This window comes from Prionailurus bengalensis, chromosome B1 (genome assembly GCF_016509475.1).
Source record: "Prionailurus bengalensis isolate Pbe53 chromosome B1, Fcat_Pben_1.1_paternal_pri, whole genome shotgun sequence".
NCBI lineage: Eukaryota > Metazoa > Chordata > Mammalia > Carnivora > Felidae > Prionailurus > Prionailurus bengalensis.
In genome coordinates this window covers 173,528,370-173,549,571 of record NC_057344.1, presented here as the reverse complement: position 1 = coordinate 173,549,571, position 21,202 = coordinate 173,528,370, and the positions used below count along the sequence as shown (strand labels likewise).

At 41.0% G+C, this 21,202-nt stretch overlaps 1 protein-coding gene across 2 annotated transcripts in view; it reads left to right on the top strand.

Annotated features, from left to right (window-relative positions):
* Window positions 1-21,202, top strand: part of WDR19 (WD repeat domain 19) — a 113,254-nt gene that overhangs the window by 83,803 nt on the left and 8,249 nt on the right. For both annotated transcript variants that reach the window (XM_043553289.1, XM_043553287.1), the window contains exons 31-36: window positions 1,601-1,725; window positions 5,138-5,219; window positions 6,903-7,053; window positions 7,936-8,059; window positions 8,643-8,719; window positions 9,027-9,151. In XM_043553289.1, the coding sequence (XP_043409224.1) occupies window positions 1,601-1,725; window positions 5,138-5,219; window positions 6,903-7,053; window positions 7,936-8,059; window positions 8,643-8,719; window positions 9,027-9,138 (671 nt within the window). In that variant the 3' untranslated portion in view covers window positions 9,139-9,151. The remainder of the gene's footprint in view (window positions 1-1,600; window positions 1,726-5,137; window positions 5,220-6,902; window positions 7,054-7,935; window positions 8,060-8,642; window positions 8,720-9,026; window positions 9,152-21,202) is intronic.

The following is a 21,202-nucleotide window of genomic DNA, read 5'->3' as shown; positions in this document are numbered from 1 at the left end:
TAGTAGAATCAAGCTCCAAACTCTTTTCGAAATGCCCCGGAAAAAGTAGCCCTTTTCTAATCTAGGTTTGCTTTGAACCCAGAAGATGAGGAGAATGACCATTTCTGGGTTTCAGAGAAGTACAATAATTGACCAGCACAGGGGGATCTAGGTAACTCCACTAATGCCTTCTCTCGGTAGTGCTATTTCCTCTTCTCACGGCCTCGCAGCTCTTGTCTCCGGGACAGTGCCCTCTCCCCGGTCCAGCCCAGTGCCCCTCTCGTACACTTCACCACACCTTCTTTCCATGCCACGTATTTGACTTTAACAATATGAAAGAGATTGGAAAGTGGAAGATGGTGTGATGTTATTATTGACCTAGTTCTTAATAGTACGCAGGGACCATTTATAGAGCCTCCATAAGGCTTCTCTTCCCTTACATGCTCTCTAAATGTTTATTGACTAAGTCAGAGAATTAGTCTCGTATATTCACTAGTTTCTGCAAGCTGCTAGTTTCTAGATGTTCAGAAATATGGAACACAATTTTGGCAAATACAAAATGAAATGAGTCACTGCTTTACTCAGTTTACGTTGATCTAGCACCCACTGCGAGATACACGATTCAGAGGACTGTGCCACAGTCCCGCCCTCAGGGAGTCCTGATTTGGTGGGAGAGAGTTGTTATAAAGGGTGATAAGTGCCAGAATAGAACAGAAATCCACTAAAAGGGCACCAGGAGAGGGATCCACCTCACCTGAGGGTTGGGGGTGTTGTAGGGAGTTGGAAGATGGAGAGGAGAGAAGGCAACAGAAGTTTCAGCTGAGTTTTGAAAGGCTGAGATGGCAGAAGATGAAGGAGAAAGGCATATGCAGGGAGAGCAGCAGCAGCAAAGGAGGACAGACTCAGAGGAGCAAGGGACTCCTGGGCACCTATTGTGGTGGTGGGGGGAGGCAGGAGGGGAGGGCAGAGGTAAGGTTAGGAAGGTAGGAGGAGGCAGATCCTGAAGGGCTCAGGACCTTGGCTCAGGAGTTTGCATGTGATCCCTAAGGCCTTTGGAGGGTTTCATGTTGGGGTGTGACCTTGAGCTTTGACAAGATCACTCAGACTTCTCAGAATGGAGGCAGAAGCAGCACAGAGGAACACCCAATAGGACATGGCTGCAGAGAGATGGCGAGAGGCAATACAGCAGGCCTGGGACCAGGCTGGATTTGGGAGACCTAGAAGGTGACTCGGAACTTGATCGCCATCTGCTTTGGGGGCAGGTGGAGCCCTGAGGAAGAGGGAGGGGTCTAGGATGACACCATTTGCTCCCTGAGGGACTGGTTGGGTATTAGTACCATCAATTACCACAGGAAAAACTAAGCTACTTTATGTAAGAAATTATAAAGATATTGCTAATAACAAAATCTACTTGTAAAATGAGGGCCCACATTGTGATGAGCACCGGGTGATGTATGGAAGTGCTGAATCACTGTATTTTCACCTGATGCTAATATTACCCTGTGTATGAACTCACTGGAATTTGAATAAAAACTTTAAAAAATAAAATAAAATGAGGGCCCACAGAAAGTCCTCAGATTTCATCCTTTGCAATAATGCCATCTTGCCGCCTTTTTCCAAGGAAACTATCGGAATGCACACGACGTTCTCTTCAGTATGTATGCAGAACTTAAATCCCAGAAGATCAAAATTCCCTCTGAGATGGCCACCAACCTCATGATTCTGCACAGTTATATCCTCGTGAAGGTGAGGCCTTACAGTGACTTGGGACATAATCTGCCAAGTGAGTTTATCACCTGAAGGATTTTTTTATGGGCACCCCTCCATTGGATGAGTGTGATTTTCTAGATCTCTACGTTGTTAAGTGAAAAAAAGCAACATAGAATAATTGTACAATATGCTGCCTTTTGTGTACAAAAGGGAAAAAAATAAGAATGAATAAATATTCATTGCAAGTAAAATGAGAAATATACTCAGAAGTCTAGCTAGCAAAAGTAATTTCCTAAAGGGAACAAGACATGGGACAGGGGGGGCCTGGTACCATCCCAATCAGGCGATAGAAGGGAGCATATCTTTCTCCGTGTACCTTGTTTTACCTTGTTTTGATTTGGAAGCAGATAAATGTATTACCTGGCCAAAAAAAAAAAAAAAAAAAAAAAGACATTTTTGTTCAACCAGAGCTTATATTAATTCTAAGATCGTGGATTTTATACAATTCCATGATTTTTTTTTAAAATTTTTAACGTTTATTTATTTTTGAGACAGAGACAGAGCATGAACGGGGGAGGGTCAGAGAGAAGGAGACACAGAATCTGAAACAGGCTCTAGGCTCTGAGCTGTCAGCACAGAGCCCAACGCGGGGCTCGAACTCACGGACCGTGAAATCATGACCTGAGCCGAAGTCGGCCGCTTAACCTACTGAGCCACCCAGGCGCCCCTCCATGATTTTTAATACTATTTAGTTTTCATCTGAATATAAAAATAATACATATTCACTGAGAAAATTTAGAGAGTGTAGAAAAGTATAATGAAAAATTTACCTTTGAGCCCATCACCATACATAACACCTGTTAACGCAGTGCTGTATACGCCCTCCATACTTCTATGAAGACATGTGTGCATGTTTTTTTTACATTAGTATTTATGTCCAGTTGTCTGTTCTGTTTTTTCAATTAGTAATTTTTAATAAAAAACAAAATACTTCACGCAAACCTCAAATACTTGTGTACAGTTTTCTTAAATATTATATGTGTGTGTATACACACACACATAAACACATCTTTGTAAAGATACAGAATCCAACCTACATATTTTTTCAGATTTTCATTTATATCAGAATATACCTTCCCATATTAATGTTAAATTGGCATTCAGGCCAGTCCACAAGAGCTTATTTAATTTTGACAGTACCTAGGATCACAGTAGTCATATTATGAATGACTTAGATCCCAATTATCTATAACAGCAGTGTCCAATAGAACTTTCTACAGTGTTAGAAGTGTACCATATCTGTGCTGCCCCATGTGGCAGCCACTAGCCTGGCTGTGGGGCACCTTAAATACAGCTGGTGCAACTGATAAACTTATTTTTTTTCCTTTACATAATTTTAATTTTAGGGGCACCTGGCTGGCTCATTTGGAAAAGCATGTGACTCTGGATCTCAGGGTCATGAGTTTGAGCCCCACGGGTGTAGAGATGACTTAACAATTTTCATTTTTAAATTTAAACAGCCACATGTGGCTAGTGGCTACCGTGTTAGGCCACACAGTTCTGTAACACTGATTTTTTTTTTTTAATATTTATTTTTGAGACAGAAAGAGACACAGCATGAGCAGGGAAGGGGCAGAGAGAGAAGGAGACACAGAATGTGAAGCAGGCTCCAGGCTCTGAGCTGTCAGCACAGAGCCCGACGCGGGGCTCGAACTCACGAACTGTGAGATTGTGACCTGAGCTGAAGTCAGACGCTTAACCGACCGAGCCACCCAGGCGCCCCTGTAACACTGATTTTAAGGGAAAAATTAGAATTCCAGCTTGCAACCCCTGAGAGTACATTTCCCTCCAGAGCAGCAGGAAGATCCGTTCTCTCATGTGGAAAAGAGTAGAAAGGGAGAAGGGAGGTCTCTCTCAGCTTCAGACCTGAGTGGCAGTGCCAATGTGCTGGGGCCACAGAATCCAGCAAGATGGAACTTTTGGGGTCAGGGGGAGGATAGAAAGAGCTGGTGGGGGGCACCTGGGTGGCTCAGCCAGTTAAGTGTCCAAGTTCAGCTCAGGTCATGATCTCACAGTTTGTGAGTTGAAGCCCTGCATCAGGCTCTGTGCTGACAGCTTGGAGCCTGGAACCTGCTTTGGATTCTGTGTCCCCTTCTCTTTCTTCTCCTCCCCTGCTTGTGCTGTCTCTGTCTCTCTCAACAATAAGCATTAAAAAAAAAAAAAAAAAAAAAAAAAAAAGCTGGTAGAAGATGGGAAGCAAAAGTTAAGGAATCCTTATATAAGAAGCACCCGAAGTGATAGGGATGGTTCTCAAGTCTTTTTCTTTTCCTCTGGCATTAAGGGCTGGCCTGTCACTTGCATAGGACCAGACACCCTCTTCCCTCCCACTGCAGGGCCCCTGTGACTCTTCCTCTTTGCTGTAATGTTTGCCTCTTACACAAGCACCAAAATTCCCAAGATTTTTAACTGTGATATCAGAAGTGAAACTGTTAACCTTTCCAAGTAAGAACAAGTTCATGTGAAAATGTCAGCACCATCTTTGACACCAAGGACTGAAAAAAGCCATCCACATTTCAGGGGATATCAAGACAGCTTTGGTGGATGTTTCCTCTCAGAGGTGGGACAGGGACTCTGGCTGAGGGACAGCCTGGGAACTCTGGGTCTGGATGACTGGGCTGGGAAGTCTGAGGCACAGAGAGTCAACAGAGGACAAACAGCAGGGGACTCCCTACCCTTTAGATTCAGTTAACAGAAGGTTGCAGTGCTCAGTAAATTCTACTATCATTCATTTGCTTAGACTGGATGCCTGGGAGTTACTCTAAACTTGCCCTGCACATTCTCACCAGTTCTGCCTCCTATTCAGTCTGCTCCCCTCACCCCGCACCCCCCACCCGTCGGCTGCCCCACCTTGCCTGGATGATGCAGCAAGGTTGTGGCCTGGTCCTGTGGACTCTCCAGCTTCCTCTCATCTTAAGCATCACAGACCCTGCTCGTACTTAGTACTTACCCAATCTCAGGCCCCTCCAGCCATCGCTGCCCCTTTCCCACACGACAGGCAGTGCCCTTTTCCTTTAACAACTCATCCCCTTTCAGCCTGACAGACTCGGCCTTCAGGTCTCACGACCGCTTGGCAAAGTTGGTATCATTAGCCCTCCAAAAATGGCCAGGAAGAGATGGATCAGGGATTTGACCTCATGTCACATGGTCTAAGACAAAGTAGAAAACAGAGCACAGAGTAGAGGTAAGGCCAGTGAGGCCATGGTGCCAGGCAGCAGCCGCTGGAAGAATAAAGGAGAAATCCCAAGTGCCGTAAGCCAAGTAAGGCTGCAAGGATCCTGGAACGACCCTGTTCAGGGTCATAATCAAGGGGGGATTATTTCATTTGGGACAATAAAAAGTGAATTAGGTTGAATCAAAATCTCTAAGAAAAGTAAAACATGTATTTCAGATTCATGTTAAAAATGGAGATCATATGAAAGGGGCACGTATGCTTATTCGGGTGGCCAACAACATCAGCAAGTTTCCGTCACGTGAGTACTATCTGAGAAGAGCTTGTTACCTGCACTTCTGCATTTGTGTGGCACCGTGAGATCTATAGTCACTAACTCTGCAGCCACTATAGTATAACGGTATGCCAAGACCACCTCCAGGTTTGGCAATTCACTAGGACTCACACAACTCGGCACATCGTAGTGCCGAAGGCTACGATTTATTTCAGCAAAAGAATACAAAACCAAATTGGCAAACGGAAAAGGCACATGGGGCAGAGTCTGGAGGAGCACAGGTGCAAGCTTCCAAGGGTCCCTTCCAAATGGAGTCACACAGGACACACTCGACTCCTCCAGGAATGAGTTGTGTGACAGCACACGTAAAATGGGGTCTCCCAGAGGAGACTCAGTGCCCAGGGGTTGTACGGGGGCCTGGTCACATCAGCACCTCCCGCTTGGTATGGACCGAATTTCCAGACTCCCAGAGAGCAGGTGTTCAGCATAAACCACATTGTTTGTACCAAGAGTTTAGGCAGTGAGCCACTCTTATCAGTTCTGGAAATGGCAGAAACTCCTCCAAAATCCAAGTCCCACATGCCAGCCAATATCAAGCAGATCTTTCTAAGGATAATAACCTTAACACTACACACATGGGTACTATTATTATTTTCCCTATTTTACAGAGAAGCTAATGGAGGCAAAAGAAGTGAATAACACTTGCCCGAGATCACACTATTAGCTAGTAAGTCTGACTCTCTTCTCAACCATGATAGGCCACGCCCTCTACAAAAGGTCCCATTATCCCATATGATGTATCGTTATAACATTCTTCAGTTAATAGACTTTCCCACATTCTACGACAGGGCAACACAATTTTTCTGTAAAGGGCTAAACGTCTAGGCCTCGTGGGCCAAACGGTCTCTGTCACAACTACTGTTTCTACGTAAACCGTACATGAGCATGGTTGTGCTCCAAAAGGACTTTACATTTTTGGACATGGACATTTAATCACATATAACTTTCATATGTCACAAAATATTCTTTTGATTTTTCTCAACCATCGACAAATGTAAAAGCCATTCTTAGCTCATGAGTCGTACAAAAACAGAGGGCCAGATTTGGCTCACAGGTCATACCTCACCAACCCCTGTTCTCTAAATATATTCTTTTCTGTTACATGAAAAAAAAACTTTAACTGTATACCATGCTGGCAAATGGTGTAACAGGACACACACTCTCGTGACTGCTGGTGGGAATGGACACTGGTATATGCCTTTCTAGAAAGCAGTTTGGCAATTTGTGCTAAGAGTGTTTTTTAAAAGGTCATGCTCTTTGATCCATTAATTCACCTTCGGGATATCTGTCCTGGAGAAACAGATGCATGGAGAGAGGTTAGTGCATAAAATTATTCATCTCCCTTACCATGCATCGGCAGTCCTGTCAAATGCAAAACTTTCTCTCACCGGTAACAGGAGGATACATGCAGATGACCTCAAGCAAGTGCCGGTCCAAGTGTCCCCTGGCAAAACACAGTATAATCACAGGAAGGACATTTTGATAAGCAGCGACTTCACTGCTGTGTCCTGTCCTCGTTTAACAGGTCACACATCTGGTTCTTTGCCAGAAAACGCACATTTAGAGAGGTGTGATCCTGTTTTCCTCCTGAACAGGGACAGAGTCATGACGGTAGGAGCACTGTGCTCTCTGCTCTCGCTTGTTTTGCAGACATTGTGCCCATCCTGACGTCTACTGTGATCGAGTGCCACAGAGCAGGCCTGAAGAACTCCGCTTTCAGCTTCGCAGCTATGTTGATGAGGCCCGAGTACCGCCACAAAATAGATGCCAAGTACAAAAAGAAGATTGAGGCTATGGTCCGGTAGGCAGTGACAGCTCTTTCTATCTAATCACACTTCACAAATGCGTTTGTTAGAATACGGCTGCTAGTGTGCAGGCTCGGTAAGAGAATGGATGCGGGGCAGCAATCAGGACTGTATTCAGCTACCAGCAGCAGAAAACCCGACAATGGCTTGAACAAGTCAAGATTTCTTTGACTCCTACACAAAGCATCACAGTCCAGGGCTGGTGCTGCTGGGTCCTGATGCCAGCAAGGACAGATCCCTCTGCCTTCCAGCTTTGCCATCCAGAGCATACAGAATTTCCCTCCTCATGAAGAGGCAGGTGGGGAGAAAACGTAGGGGCACGTTTGCCCTGACATTTTGGTGCCACGCCTGGGCACTAGCTTTGAAGAGATGCTAGTTAAGATTTCTCTACAGCTATGAGGTCTGACATGCTAACTGCTAGCCACGTGTGGCTATTTAAATTAAAATTAAATTTAAAATTTAGTTCCTCACATCACCCATATTTCAAGCGCTCAGAAGCTTCATGTGACTCATGACTACCATATTGGAGAGCACAGGATTAGAACACTGCCGTTGTCACAAGGAAGTTCTGTTGCACAGCCTTAGGCAGTCTTTACCACTTGAGTATACAAAGGGGAGAGACAGAGGAGAAAAAGCAAGCTTACCCCTCAGTGACCCTAGAAGAGAGGACACAGCAAGACCCACCCATGTTTTCTGCCATTTACTGTGCCGTGAACTCTAACTCCTGCATGTGGCCCACATACTGTTACGGTCTGACCAATCTTGATTCCTCTTCCCCCTTCCTGAGCTAGAGTGCAGGCTGATGCTGAGCTTCTCTCTAGTTTCAGATTCTGACTGTGAAGAAGTAGGCATGTTAAACACATGATTCCTTCTCACAGGAGACCTGATACATCCGAGACAGAAGAGGCCACAACCCCATGTCCCTTCTGCGAATTTCTTCTCCCAGAGTGTGAACTCCTGTGTCCTGGATGCAAAAATAACATCCCATATTGCATTGTAACAGTAAGTTTCTCTTTAACAAATATTCGCAATCCATCTGAATACTTGCTGTGTAAGAAAAAACACACTTGGGAATCAGATGGTCCTGGCTTAAGGCCTTTTTCTGCCACTTTCTTGGCCATATAACCTTGTGCAGTTTGCTTTACCTTCCGGGCCCAACCCTAACAATGTGTGCCTAGTGAGATAAACTGCAGGTTGAAGACAGAACATGAAGTCCTAGTTCACTACCTTGGCATACTGTAGCACTGCATAAGTGGCGGTTTTTAGTATTAATTTTAATATTAAGACCTATTAGAAAAATTTAAATACAGATTATTTGTTAATCACTAGGCTAACATAAGCTTTATTTTAGAGGAAAATAAATTTAGGTAATGATGTCACAAAATTGAACACCCTTCTATGAATGTGAGAAATGAAATCTGGCTTCAGTCTGTTTGACGCCGTCTCTTCATAGTCAATCACCTACGTGAAATACCAATTTCATAATTTAGAGGTCTGGCTTTTAACTTGAATACGTGTATCGTAACTGAATGATGGCAGGAATTTTTTAAATGATGAATTTTACTTTGAAATGTACTCTTTCCAGGGTCGCCATATGTTGAAGGATGACTGGACCGTGTGCCCACACTGCGACTTCCCTGCCCTGTACTCAGAATTTAAGATGTAAGTGTGCATTGTTTCATTCCGCCACACGGATGAGGCCTTTGATTCAACCACTCTTTTATTCTGAGGTCTCCTTATTCATGTTCCTAAAGACCCAAGTTGTCTTCTTGGAAGAACTTTCTAAATGACCTTTGTGAACATTATCCTTAAAGGGGACCTTGCATGAGGACTGAATATTCCTAATTCTTAAACTGCATGATGAACATGACTAAGGAGGTGTAGACAGGAATAGCTGTTTTTCACGTTAGAATATCCCAAAGATAAAGGAATGTATTTAATTTTACTCTGCCTTTCCCCCCCCAAACAGCATGTTAAATACTGAAAGCACATGTCCTATGTGTTCAGAAAAACTAAACTTTGCTCAACTAAAAAAAATCTTGGACTGTACCCAGTACCTGCGAACAGAGGTAGAGCAGTGAGTCGCGCATGCAGGTAAGTGCCAGACAATTCACTCATTTCCCAGGGCATGAGGGTCCACAGAGTAGACACGGCTTTACAGTTTGTATTGGCAACACCTCCTTTTTGTGCATCATGTAACTTGTCAGATTTGAAGAATCTACAACAAACCTTTGGTGTGCTTAAAAAATGCTAAAAGGCAGGTTGTACAGTCTCCATGGTGACAAAGGCTATTTGGCCAACCAGCATCATGGATTTCAACTATGCTGTATTTTATCAAACCACATGTTCTTTTTAATCAGTCTATTAAAACCAGAGCCAGCTTATGAACAATGGAGTTTTTTAAAGTTCTGAATATATTATAAAGGTTTTGGCTTCCACAGATTTGAAAAGTCGCTTCTTTCCAAGTCTCATTTTTGCCACATGGAAGCTATACATACCCTTTCCATTTGAATTCCACTGGCAAGAATTTACTCATGGCCACAAATACTTCAAAGGGAGGCAGGGAAATGTGGTGTCTGCCTGGGAAGCCAAAAGCCCCGCCCGCCCAAACCCGGGTGTCTCGTTGAAAGGAAAAAGTGAGATCGGTTCCTGACACGGCATCTACCCTCACTTGATTAAAATGGAACTCTGCGTTTTCTCACTACCTGCCTCCACAGTCTCCTTTCCTCAGTAAATAGCAGCTCTATTCAACTAGCCGGTCAGGACGGAAACCCGGACGTTATCGGACTCATCCTCGCCCCTTCTCCCAGTCCATGGGCAAGTCCTCTCGTCCACCTGCAGTGTATCAAGTTCCCTTCACAAACCCTCTTGGGAACTTTCTACTACACCTGCAAAAACGGCCTCCGCCTCCCCCTCCTGCTCACTGTGCTGCAGCCCTGCTAGTCTCTGCACAGCACCTGAGAAATCTTGCATTCCCACCAGTAGCACACAAAGGCTTGTCTGCCTTTTTGTTTATAATGTCCCAGTGGGTGTAAAGTGGTATCTCATTGTGGTTCTGATTTCCATTTCCCTAATGACTAAAGATATGGAGCATCTTTTCATGGGCTTTTTGGCCATTTTTGTACCTTTGGAGAACTGTCTATTCAAGTCCTCTGCCCATTTTTTAACCTGGTAATTTATCTTTTTATTGTTGGGTTATAAAAATTCGTTTTTTATAATTTATTTTGAGAGAGAGACAGACAGACAGACACAGAGACAGAGAGCGAACAGGGGAGGGTCAGAGAGAGGAGGGGAGAGAATCCCAAGCAGGTTCCACACTGTGAGTGCAGAGCCTGATGCGGGCCTCCAACTCACGAACCGTGAGATCATGACCTGAGCTGAAATTCAAGAGTCAGCCCCTTAACCGACTGATCTACCCAGGCGCCCCAAGTTCTAAGAATTCTTAATAGACCCTAGATACAAGTGTTTTACTTGTAGATAAATTGTAGATAAATAATAAATTTACTTGTAGATACTTGTAGATAAATAATTTGCAAATATCCTCTTCCATTCTGTGGAAGTATTTTTTACTTTCTTGATAGTATCCTTTGATGTAAAAATTTTTATTTTGATGAAGTCCAGTTTATCTTTTTTTCTGTCTTTAGTTATATATGCTATATGCACTTTTGGCGTCATATCTAAGAAAATATTTACAGCTGTTTCGCTCTAAGAGTTTTATAGTTGTTGCTCTTACATTTATATTTTTGATCCATTTAATTTTTGTGTACTGTGTTAAGTTAGGCATCCAGCCTCCTTCTTTTGCCATGTACATGTCCCAGGACCTTTTGCTGAAAACTATTCTTCCCCATTGTTACTGGGTTGTCTTTTAGTTATTGAGTTGTAAAACTTCTTTATTTGCATTTCCTAGATACAAATCTGTCAGATATATTTTGCAAATATTTTCTTTCTGTGGCTTCCCAATTCATTTCCTTAATGGTGTCTTTTAATGAGATTTTAATTATAATTTATACGTTGTAAAATTTTATGGTTATTGTGTCCTGTCTAAAAAAATATTTGTCTACTAACAAGTCATGAGCATATTCTAATAGGTTTTCTTCTAGAAGTTCTAGGTCTGTGACCCATGTTGAAATTATTTTTGTTTATATGTGAGAGGAGGATTGAGATTCCCCCCATCCTGCAGCTCCCTCAAGCAGATATACAGTCTTCCAACACCATTTGTTGAAAAATCTTTCCTTTCCCCGTTGAATTGCTTGGGTGCCTTTGTTGAAAACCAATGAGGTTTTAAGTATAGATGTTTCTGGACTGGACCCTCTCTTCTTTTCCATTGATGTATTTGTCCCCTATTTTAATACTCCATTGTTTTGGTTACTGAGACTTTATGACACATCTTAAAGTCCGGTACTGTGGATCCTCCAGCACTGTTACTTTTTCCGAGATTGTTTTGACTATTTTTTTTTTAATGAAATTTATTGTCAAATTGGTTTCCATACAACACTCAATGCTCATCCCAACAGGTGCCTTCCTCAATGCCCATCACCCACTTTCCCCTCACCCTCACCCCCATCAACCCTCAGTTCTCAGTATTAAGAGTCTCTTATGGTTTGCCTCCTTCCCTCTCTGTAACTTTTTTTCCCCCCTTCCCCTCCTCCGTGGTCTTCTGTTGAGTTTCTCAGAATCCACATATAAGTGAAAACATATGATATCTGTCTTCCTCTGCCTGACTTATTTCACTTGCATAACACTCTCCAGTTCCATCCATGTTGCTACAAATGGCCAGATTTCATTCTTTCTCATTGCCACGTAGTATTCCATTGTATATATAAACCACATCTTCTTTATCCATACTTCAGTTGATGGACATTTAGACTCTTTCCATAATTCGGCTATTGTTGAAAGTGCTGCTATAAACATTGGAGTACAAGTGCCCCTGTGCATCAGCACTCCTGTAGCCCTTGGGTAAATTCCTAGCAGTGCTATTCCTGGGTCATAGGGTAGATCTATTTTTAATTTTTTGAGGAACCTCCACACTGTTTTCCAGAGCGGCTGCACCAGTTTGCATTCCCACCAACAGTGCAAGAGAGTTCCTGTTTCTCCACATCCTCTCCAGCATCTATAGTCTCCTGATTTGTTCATTTTAGCCATTCTGACTGGCGTGAGGTGGTATCTGAGTGTGGTTTTGATTTGTATTTCCCTGATGAGGAGCGACATTGAACATTTTTCATGTGCCTGTTGGCCATCTGGATGTCTTCTTTAGAGAAGTGTCTATTCATGTCTTCTGCCCATTTCGTCACTGGATTATTTGTTTTTCGGGTGTGGAGTTTGATGAATTCTTTATAGATTTTGGATACTAGCCCTTTGTCCAACATGTCATTTGCAAATATCTTTTCCCTTTCCATCAGTTGCCTTTTAGTTTTGTTGATTGTTTCCTTTGCAGCGCAGAAGGTTTTTATCTTGTTGAGGTCCCAATAGTTCATTTTTGCTTTTAATTCCCTTGCCTTTGAGATGTGTCAAGTAAGAAACTGCTGCAGTTGAGGTCAGAGAGGTTTTTTTTCCTGCTTTTTCCTCTAGGGTTTTGATGGTTTCCTGTCTCACATTCAGGTCCTTCATCCATTTTGAGTTTATTTTTGTGAATGGTGTAAGAAAGTGTAAGAATTCTTCTGCATGTTGTTGTCCAGTTCTCCCAGCACCATTTGTTAAAGAGACTGTCTTTTTTCCATCAGATATTCTTTCCTGCTTTGTCAAAGATTAGTTGGCCATACATTTGTGGGTCCAATTCTGGAGTCTCTATTCTATGCCATTGGTCTATGTGTCTGTTTTTGTGCCAATACCATGCTGTCTTCATGATTACAGCTTTGTTGTAGAGCCTAAAATCAGGGATTGTGATGCCTCCACTTTGGTTTTCTTCTTCAATATTACTTTGGCTACTCGGGGTCTTTTGTGGTTCCATACAAATTTTAGGATTGCTTATTCTAGCTTCAAGAAGAATGCTGGTGCAATTTTGACTGGGATTGCATTGAATGTGTAGATTGCTTTGAGTAGTATTGACATTTTAACAATATTTATTCTTCCAATCCATGAGCACAGAATGTTTTTCCATTTCTTTATATCTTCTTCAATTTGCTTCATAACTTTCTATAGTTTTCAGCATACAGATCCTTTACATCCTTGGTTAGGTTTATTCCTAGGTATTTTATGCTTCTTGGTGCAATTGTGAATGGGATCAGTTTCTTTATTTGTCTTTCTGTTGCTTCATTGTTAGTGTATGAGAATGCAACTGATTTCTGTACATTGATTTTGTATCCTGCAACTTTGCTGAATTCATGCATCAATTCTAGCAGACTTTTGGTGGAGTCTGTCGGGTTTTCCATGTATAATATCATGTCATCTGCAAAAAGTGAAAGCTTGACTTCATCTTTGCCAATTTGGATGCCTTTGATTTCCTTTTGTTGTCTGATTGCTGATGCTAGCACTTCCAACACTATGTTAAACAACAGTGGTGAGAGTGGACATCCCTGTGGTGTTCCTGATCTCAGGGGGAAAGTTCTCAGTTTTTCTCCATTGAGGACGGTATTAGCTGTGGGCTTTTCATGAATGGCTTTCATGATGTTTAAATATGTTCCTTCTATCTCAACTTTCTCGAGTGTCTTTATTAAGAAAGGATGCTGAATTTTGTCGAATGCTTTTTCTGCATCGATTGACAGGATCATATGGTTCTTATATTTTCTTTCATTAATGTGATGTATCACATTGATGGATTTGCGAATGTCGAACCAGCCCTGCAGCCCAGGAATGAATCCCACTTGATCATGGTGAATAATTTTTTTTATATGCTGTTGAATTTGATTTGCTAGTATCTTGTTGAAAATTTTTGCATCCATATTCATCAGGGATATTGGCCTGTAGTTGTCTTTTTTGCTGGGTCTCTATCTGGTTTGGGAATGAAAGTGATGCTGGCTTCATAGAATGAGTCTGGAAGTTTTCCTTCCCTTTCTATTTTTTGGAACAGCTTGAGAAGGATAGGTATTATCTCTGCTTTAAATGTCTGGTACAATTCCCCAGGGAAGCCATCTGGTCCTGGACTCTTATTTGTTGGGAGATTTTTGATAACTGGTTCAATTTCTTCACTGGTGATGGGTCTATTCAAACTTCTATTTCTTCCTGAGAGTTTTGGAAGTGTGTGGGTACTTAGGAATTTGTCCATTTCTTTCAGGTTGTCCAGTTTGTTGGCATATAATTTTTTATAGTATTCCCTGATAATTGTTTGTATTTCTGAGGGATTGGTTGTAATAATTCCATTTTCATTCATGATTTTATCTATTTGGGTCCTCTCCCTTTTTTTTTTTAATGTTTATTTATTTTTGAGAGAGCGGGGGAGGGGCACAAAGAGAGAGGGAGGCACAGAATCCGAAGCAGGCACCAGGCTCCAAGCTCTCAGCACAGAGCCTGACGAAGGGCTCGAACCCACTAACGTGAGATCATGACCTGAGCCAAAGTCAGACACCCAACAAAGTGAGCCACCCAGGCGCCCCGGGTCCTCTCCCTTTTCTTTTTGAGAAGCTTGGCTACAGGTTTATCAATTTTATTTTTTCAAAAAAAAACAACTCTTGGTTTCATTGATCTGCCCTACCGTGTTTTTTTTGGTTCTATATTGTTTATTTCTGCTCTGATCTTTATTATTTCTCTTCTGCTGGGTTTGGGGTGCCTTTGCTGTTCTGTTTCCTTTAGGTGTGCTGTTAAATTTTGTATTTGGGATTTCCTTGTTTCTTGAGATAGGCCTGGATTGCAGTGTATTTTCCTCTCAGGACTGCCCTCCCTGCATCCCAAAGCGTTTGGATTGTTGTATTTTCATTTTCATTTGTTTCCATATATTTTTTAACTTCTTCTCTAACTTCCTGGTTGACCCACTCATTCTTTAGTAGGGTGTTCTTTAACCTCCATGCTTTTGGAGGTTTTCCAGACTTTTTCCTGTGGTTGATTTCAAGTTTCATAGCATTGTGGTCTGAAAGTGTGCATGGTATGATCTCAATTCTTTCATACTTATGAAGGGCTGTTTTGTGACCCACTATGTGATCTGTCTTGGAGAATGTTCCGTGTGCACTCGAGAAGAAAGTATATTCTGTTGCTTTGGGATGCAGAGTTCTAAATATATCTGTCAAGTCCATCTGATCCAATGTCTCATTCAGGGCCCTTGTTTCTTTATTGACCCTGTGTCTAGATGATGTTTCCATTGCTGTAAGTGGAGTATTAAAGTCTCCTGCAATTACCACATTCTTATCAATAGGTTGCTTATGTTTTGATTGTTTTACATATTTGGGGGCTCCGGTATTCGGCGCATAGACATTTATAATTGTTAGCTCTTCCTGATGGATAGACCCTGTAATTATTATATAATGCCCTTCTTCATCTCTTGTTACAGCCTTTAATTTAAAGTCTAGTTTGTCTGATGGAAGTATGGCTATTCCAGCTTTCTTTTGACTTCCAGTAGCATGACAGTTCTCCATCCCCTCAGTTTCAATCTGAAGGTGTCCTCAGATCTCAAATGAGTCTCTTGTAGACAGCAAATAGATGGGTCTTGTTTTTTTTATCCATTCTGATACCCTATGTCATTTGGTTGGAGCATTTAGTCCATTGACATTCAGTGTTACTATTGAAAGATACAGGTTTAGAGTCATTATGATGTCTATAGGTTTCATCCTTGTAGTGGTGCCTCTGGTACTTTGTGGTCCTTGCAACATTTCACTCACAGAGTCCCCCTTAGGATCTCTTGTAGGGCTGGTTTAATGGTGATGAATTCCTTCAGTTTTTGTTTGGGAAAACCTTTATCTCTCCTTCTATTCTGAATGACAGATTTGCTGGATAAAGGATTCTCAGCTGCATGTTTTTCCTGTTTATCACATTGAAGATTTCTTGCCATTCCTTTCTGGCCTGCCAAGTTTCAGTAGATAGGTCTGCTACTACGCTTATGTGTCTACCTTTGTATGTTAAGGCCTGTTTATCCCTAGCTGCTTTCAGAATTCTCTCTTTATCCTTGTATATTGCCAGTTTCACTATGATATGTCATGCAGAAGATCGATTCAAATTACATCTGAAGGGAGTTCTCTGTGCCTCTTGGATTTCAATGCCTGTTTCCTTCCCCAGATCAGGGAAGTTTTCAGCTATGATTTGTTAAAGTCCACCTTCAGTCCCTTTCTCTCTCTTCTTCTTCTTCTTCTGGAATTCCTATAATACGAATATTGTTCCGTTTGATTGCATCACTCAGTTCTCTACTTCTCCCCTCATACTCCTGGATTTTTTAATCTTTTTCTCAGCTTCTTTCTTCCATAATTTTATCTTCTATTTCACCTATTCTCTCTTCTGCCTCTTCAATCCATGCTGTAGCCACCTCCATTTTATTTTGCACCTCATTTATACCATTTTTTAATTCATCATGACTATTTTTTAGTCTCTTGATCTCTGTAGCAATATTCTCTGCTGTCCTCTATGCTTTTTTCAAGTCCAGCGATCAATTTTATGACTACTATTCTAAATTCTTGTTCCATTATATTGCTTAAATCGGTTTCGGTCAATTTGTTAGCTGTTGCTACTTCTTGGAATTTCTTTTGAGGAATTTCTTTCCGTCTCACCATTTTGGCTAGTTTTCTGTCCCTTATGCATTTTAAAAGCTTGCTGTATGCTCTGCACCTACCAGCACTGCTATATTAAAGGAGGGTCATACACTGTCCAGGGCCTGGCCCTTCAAGAAGTGTTTTTTCGGGATTGTTACTTGCTCTCTGTTGTTGTGACTTTGGTTATTTTATTACCCTACTCATAGGAATATTTTGGACCCTCCACCAGATGTGCTTTGATTTGTTCCTTGGAGTAGCCCGGGTTGTCTCTGTGTCTCAGGACCCTGTGCTTTCCAGAGGGGTTCCCCTTCCTGCTTTATCTTCCCTCCACTCATGTGATCCAAAGGGGTCTACACTGAGTGATACTCATGCCACCATCCAGTCTTGAAGTTCCTGTGAAACGCCAATTCCTTCTCAAAGTGCATCTAAACTAGAATCACCTGAAATACTAGTTAATGTGCAGATGCCCAAGCTAATCAGACTAAATCAGATACCCTGGGAGCTGGAATGTGGCATCTGTATTTTCACAAGACTCCCAAAAGGCTGCAATCATGGAAAAAGTTGAGAATCATGTTTTAGCACATTCCTGTGATCTCTCATCAACCATGTGCTTTTTGTTATACTATCATGTGTCAAATTCAAACTCAAAATTATATACTTGCATGGGACAGAAACTTTGAAAATTACACTACTTCTTTGCCAGTGAATCCTGGTTAGACTGTCTTTAGAAGGCAGTAGAGGAGAAGGGAAGACAGAGGAGGGAGAAGTCACATGCTCCTTTCTGTCTGCTGGTTCCTGCCAGTTTTATCCCCAGTGATCTTTTTTTTTTTTCTTTTAAGTAGGTTTCACACCCAATTTGGAGCCCAACTCAGGGCTTGAACTCACAAGCCTTGCTTAACCGAGCTACCCAGGCGCCCCTTGACTACTCTTAATCCTTTCCATCTCTCTATAAAATTTTAGAGTCAGCTTGTCAAATTCTGTTTTTAAAGCATGCTCAAATTATGATTAAGATTTGTTTCATTTTCTGTTGCTGCATATTATCACAAATTTAGCATCTTAAAACAACATAATTATGTCACAAGTTTTTTGAGAAATAACTGACATTACTTGTTTTAGGTGTACAACATAATGGTTATATATACAGAAATGATTGCCATAGTAAGTTAACATCCATCACCACACAGTAACTTCCAAATATCCAACATAGTTAACTCTAGATACCATGCTATACATTACATCCGCAGCACTTATTTATAACTGGAGGCTTGTACCTTTTGACCACTTTCATCTATTCCACCCACTCCCCACCCCAGGCGTCTGGCAACCAACAAACTGTTCTCTGTTATGTAGGAGTTCAGTGTTTTTATACATATAAGTGAGACCATACAGGATTTGTCTTTCTCTAATTTCACTTGGCATAGTGAAGGCCCACCCATGTTGTTGTGAATGGCAATATTTTCTTTTATGGCTGAATAACATTTCTGTGTGTGTGCATACACACATGACTTTCTTTCTCCAGTGTCATTTCCTTTATCCAATATAGATGGACACTTAGGTTGTTTCCATATCTTGGCCATTGTAAATAATGCTGAAATGAACACAGGGGTGTAGATATCTTTTCAAGATAGTGATCTGTTCAGATAAATACCCAGCAGTGGAATAGCTGGACCATATGGTAGTTCTGTTTTTAATTTTTTGAGGAACCTCTATATTGTTTTCCACAGTTGCTGCACTGGTTTACCTTCCCACCAACAGTGCACAATGGCTCCTTTCTCTCCACGTCCTTGCCAACACCTGTGATTTCTTGTCATTTTATAATAGCCATTCTGACAGGTGTGAGGTGATGTATCATTGTGGTTTTGGTTTGTATTTCCCTGATGATCAGTGATGTGTAGCAGCATCCTTTAACATACCTATTGACCATTTGTTGTATCTTGTTTGGAAAATTTTCTATTCAGATCCTTTGACCATTTTTAATTGGATTTTTCCCCAATTGAATAGTAGGAGTTCTTTATATTAACCCCTTATCAGATGTATGATTTGCAAATTTCCATGTTGCCTTTTCATTTTGTTGGTTTCCTTTGCTGTATACAGGTTTTTTAGTTCAGTGTAGTCTCACCTGTTTATATCTGCTTTCCTGCCTTCCTGCCTTATTTTTAGGGTCAAATCCAAAAAATCATTACCAAGACTCATGTCAAGGAGCTTACCCCCTATATTTCCTTCTAGAAGTTTTATGCTTTCAGGTCTTATGTTCAAATTTTTAATCCAGTTTGAATTGATTTTTGTATATGGTGTGAGCAAGTAATCCAGTTTTCTCACCGCCATTTATTAAAGAGCCACTCCTTTCCCCATTATATATTCTTTACTCCTTTGTCCTAAATTAACTGACCAATGTAACTGTTTTTATGCCAATACCATACTGTTTTGCTTATTATAACTGTGTAATATAGTTTAAGGAATTATGGTGCCTCCAGCTGTGTTCTTCTTTCTCAAGATTGCTTTGGCTACTCAGGGTCTTTTGTGGTTCCATACAAATGTTAGGATTATTTGTTCTATTTCTGTGAAAAATATTGGAGACTGATAGACATTGCATTGAATCTGTAGATTGTTTTGGGTAGTATGGAAACTTTAACAATTTTAATTCTTACAATCTGTGAGCACAGTATCTACTTATGTGTCCTTGATTTCTTTCATCAGTGTCTTACAGTATTCAGTGTACAGGTATCTCACTTCCTTGGTTATATTTATTCATAAGTATTTCATTCTTTTTTATGCAATTGTAAATGGATTGTTTTCTTAATCTCTGATAGTTCATCATTAGTGGATAGAAATGCAACTGATTTTTGTATATTGGTTTTGTATCCTGCAACTTCACTGAACTCGTTTATTAGCTCTAACACCTTAGTGGTCATTAGGGTTTTCTATATATAGTATCACATCTTCTACAAATAGTAACACTTTGGTTTGCTTTCCAATTTGGCTGCCTTGTATTTCTTTTTCTTGCCTAATTGCTCTGTCTAGGACTTCTAGTACTATGTTTAATAAAAGTGACAAGAATATGCATCCTTATTTTCTTCCTGATCTTAGAGGAAAAATCTTTGTAAATTTGTAACCACCAAGGATGATGATAGCTGTTGGCTTGTCCTATATTATGTTGAGGTATATTTCCTCTATAACCACTTGGTATAAACTTTTATCATCAATGGAGGTTGAATATTGTCAAAATGCTTTCTCTGTATCTACTGAGATGATCATATGATTTTTATTCTTGATTTTCTTAATGTGGTGTTATCACACTGATTAGTTTGTAGATGAACTATCTCCATGTATCCCTGGAATAAAATCCCTCCTGATCATGGTGTATGAACCTTTTAACATATTATTGAGGCCAGTTTGCTAATAGATTGCTTATGGTTTTTGTATTCTATGTTCATCAGGCATATTGGCCTGTAATTGCCTTTATTGTGGTATCCTTGTCTGGTTTTGATATCTGAGTAATGCTGGCCACGTAAAATGAGTTCAGAAATGTTCCCTCTTTGATTTTTTGGAAGAGTTTGACAATGACTGGTATGAGTGCTTTAAATGTTAGATAGAATTCACCAGTGAAGCCATCTGGCCTTGGACTTTTGTTTGCTAGGAGGTTTTTTGATTACAGATTCAATCTCCTTACTAGTAATTGGTCTGTTCAGATTTTGTTTCTTCATGATTCAGTCTTGTAAGAAAGATTCTGTTTCTAGGATTATATCTATTTCTTTTCTAGTTTGTTTCATTTGTTGGTGTATAATAGTTCACAGTATTCTTTTATGATCTTTTATATTTATCAGTTGTAATATCTCCTCTATTTGAGTCCTCTCTTTTTCTCTTGGTGAGTCTAGCTAAAGGTTTGTCTATTTCCTTTAACCAGCTTAGTTTTATTGCTCTTTTTTACTCTTTTTTTTTTTTTTCAACATTTATTTATTTTTGGGACAGAGAGAGACAGAGCATGAACGGGGGAGGGGCAGAGAGAGAGGGAGACACAGAATCGGAAACTGGCTCCAGGCTCTGAGCCATCAGCCCAGAGCCTGACGCGGGGCTCGAACTCCCGGACCGCGAGATCGTGACCTGGCTGAAGTCGGACGCTTAACCGACTGCGCCACCCAGGCGCCCCTGCTCTTTTTTACTCTTTTTAGTCCCTATCTCAGCTTTGGACTTAGCTTGTTCTTTTCTAGTTCCCCAAGGTATAAAGTTAGGTTGTTAAACTTGGGATCTTTCTTGTTCTTGACATAGGCATTTATTGCTATCAGCTTCCCTCTTAGAACTGCTTTTGCTGCATCCCGTAAGTTTTGGTATATTATCTTTCCATTTTCATTTGTCTCTGGGTATTTTTTTTTTCTTTTGATTTCTTCCATGACCCACTTGGTTGTTCCATAGCATGTTGTTGAATCTCCACATATTTTTTAATTTTCCTTTTTTTTTCTTATAAATGACTTCCAGTTCCATACTGTTGTGGTTAGAAAAAACGCTTGATATGATGTCAGTCTTTTTAAATTTATTGACTTGT